The 3,168-nt window shown below is 35.7% G+C and overlaps 1 protein-coding gene across 1 annotated transcript; it reads left to right on the forward strand.

Annotated features, from left to right (window-relative positions):
- Positions 1-1,014: 1,014 nt before the first annotated feature.
- On the forward strand, positions 1,015-2,851 carry LOC116121802 (cinnamoyl-CoA reductase 2-like). The gene is made up of 6 exons (XM_031407737.1): positions 1,015-1,184; positions 1,324-1,493; positions 1,596-1,781; positions 2,035-2,197; positions 2,317-2,506; positions 2,595-2,851. The coding sequence occupies exons 1-6, from the start codon at positions 1,055-1,057 to the stop codon at positions 2,731-2,733; spliced, it is 978 nt and encodes a 325-aa protein (XP_031263597.1). The 5' UTR covers positions 1,015-1,054; the 3' UTR covers positions 2,734-2,851.
- The last annotated feature ends 317 nt before the right edge of the window (positions 2,852-3,168 follow it).

The raw sequence follows: 3,168 nt of genomic DNA on the forward strand, positions 1-3,168 counted from the left end.
AGACATTTGGGTTTATCTTTGCGACTTTGTAACCATTAATCAAATGTCGGAATATTACTATATAAGCATATTCTTGAGTATGTTATTGGTAACAGAAATGAATCTAACATGATCTCTCAAGTTCGAGTTCCTTTGAAGGTAAAAGAGCAAGAGGAGAATCTAATATGATCTCTCGAGTTTGAATCTCCATAGTTGCTAATAGGGATGACACTGGAGGTTGTACTTGACCAGTAATTTTAGGATATTAAGGGATTAGTTAAGGTATGTGTAAGCTGATCCGAATACCCTAGGTCATATAAAAAAAAATGTTATTGCTTAGGAATGCTTAATAATCGAACCCATTTGTACATCATTTGAATATATTGATATAAGTCAAAATAATATCTTCTTTCTTATTTCCTGCTGGACTTTGATCCCTCAATGATTGACATTCACCTAACTCAGCAAACATAAACTGCCAACTATGCCTTCATCTTACAGCTTTTTTCTTGTTGGATAAAGAGAGATTTTTCAACTGCATATTTGTCAAAAGATACTTGGCTTAATGAAAAGTATTACAGGCAATCCCTATTGTTTAATCCATTAATACCTATTGGTTAATGGTCTCACTTTCAGCATCCTTTGTGATAATCGAGGTGGTTAAAAAATCAAGAATCATGTCTATGCTTCAATTAAGGTGAAAATTGCGTTCTTATCAAAAAGCAGCCAATAAAACCAGATCACAGAAGGCCTTTCAATATTGAGAATATTGTCCATGTCCTTGCTCTAATATGGTTTAAATTTCTTTCAAGCGAATAATAATTCTTTAAAGTTTAAACGGCTCGAGTAGAAATGGGTGTATATCAAAATTCGAAATTGGGATACAGCCAAGGACGAGAACCAAAACGCAGATATTGACTTGTCAGGTTTGTTTTGTCTTGACAAATAAAGCGGTTGATGCTGGGTCGGCATTTTAATATTGTTATTCATCTGGAGTATTCTGCCGTTTTAACAAAACTGGATTGAGAGAAGAGAAAAATATTAAGTAAAACTGAAGTCGGAGAGGGTGAGTGAGATGACGACGAGAGCAGTTGAAGAGAAAGAGAGAGTGTGTGTGACTGGAGCAGGAGGTTATGTAGCTTCATGGCTGGTCAAATTTCTCCTTTTGAAGGGATACATGGTCCATGGAACAGTTAGAGACCCAAGTAATCTTCTTCTTTCTTTATAATATCATCTTAATACTAAAAGCACTGAAGATTTGTGTCAGCTATATTATATATTAAACTACTGAGGCCTTTATGTACTCATATGGATCATGATGAAAGTTGATAATTATATATACAGGTGACGAGAAGAACGCTCATCTGAAGAAATTGGAAAACGCTTCAGAGAATTTGCAACTCTTCAAGGCAAATTTATTGGACTATGAAGGTCTTTGTGCTGCCATTGCGGGCTGCACTGGGGTTTTCCATGTTGCTTGCCCTATTCCTGTAGGAAGTGTTCCAAATCCTGAGGCAAGATTTCAAGTTACTTTTCAGTTTGTTTCTACGTGAACTATGAGCAGCTTGCTTTTTATGATATCATCTGTGGTTTTCCATTAAGAAAAGGTTTTGCAGGTAGATTTGATTGAACCAGCTGTGGTTGGTACACGGAATGTACTTGATGCTTGTTTGAAGGCAAAAGCCAAAAAGGTTGTGGTTGTTTCATCTATAGCTGCTGTTGGACTAAACCCAACTTGGCCAAAGAATCAGGTCATGGATGAGAATTGCTGGTCTGACAAGGAAGCTTGCAAGGCAACTAAGGTATCGAACTAATAATAAAATTTTACACATGTTTTATAAGTAGACTAGGAGAAACATTACGATACTATCACCAATGGTTCCACGATACTTTAGATGTTATGGCTTTTCTGCTTAATAGGCTTCAATAGCAAGGATTACAGAGGTTGAAGTATTTCATATTTCACGACTCCAACAGATCATCATACTAGAGTTCTCAGTTCCTTTTTTTAAGGGTTTAGATAAGAATTAAACTCCTTGTTCTTATGAATGCCAGAACTTTTATAGCCTTGCCAAAACAATGGCAGAGACTGAAGCTTTGGAGTATGCAGAGAAGGGTGAACTTGACATTGTGACAGTTTGTCCATCAATTGTGATTGGGCCAATGCTGCAACCCACAATCAATGCCAGTAGCTTACTGCTCCTAGCTCTTTTGACAGGTTTCTTCTTCCTCTCATTACTTCAATACATATTGTTAACTGGTTATTTATTTATTTATACTGTCACAGCTTATCTTGTATACTTCAATACTAATCGCCATAAATGACATGAAAATCAGATGGACATAAAACGGTGGAAGACACAGATCGACCCCTCGTAGATGTACGCGATGTGGCGGAGGCGCTTTTGCTGGTTTATGAGAAGCCTGAAGCAAAAGGAAGATATATATGTACTTCGTATCAAATCAAAATGCAGGCACTGGTGCACAAGTTGAAGAGCATTTTTCCAAACTATAGTTACTCTAAAAGGTAATTCCTGAATGTCACACATGATTTAAATTCAAAAAATGAGGCACTTTCACTTATTTTGTTATTGATTCAATGAACGTCATTACAGTTTCACTGAGGATGACTATGAAGCAAATCTGAGTTCAGAGAGATTGCAGAAGCTGGGATGGAAGTACCGGCCACTAGAAGAAATCCTTAGAGACGCTGTCATGAATTATGAAGAGAAGGGCATCCTCCATAAAGCTTAGAACAGCTGGTTTTACTGATAAACCATATTCATGTCATTTCATGGTTGAGAAATCAATGTTGCTATCTTCTGTTCTCTTTAAATGCAGTTTGAAATAAATTTCGACTTACACCATCATTTTTTCAGATATACTAACAACTAACTACTGGTATGATCATAATTGAAGTAACAGTTGATTTCAATATGCTATACTGAAGTCAAATAATTCATTTATTTGTATTTTTAAGTCTATAAACAGAGAATCATGCACATAATAGAAACATAAATTTTTTATAGGTATATATTATATAAATATTACATACTCATAAGGTCTACGTTCAATTTAAATGAATCAATATCATTTTTCACAACAACATTTAGGATACTTTCAATGGCAACTCCGTGGCTTCCATTTACTTATAGACCGAGGCCTGATAGCTTGGAACCTTAAATATGT

This window comes from Pistacia vera, unplaced genomic scaffold (assembly GCF_008641045.1).
Source record: "Pistacia vera cultivar Batoury unplaced genomic scaffold, PisVer_v2 Contig1288, whole genome shotgun sequence".
NCBI lineage: Eukaryota > Viridiplantae > Streptophyta > Magnoliopsida > Sapindales > Anacardiaceae > Pistacia > Pistacia vera.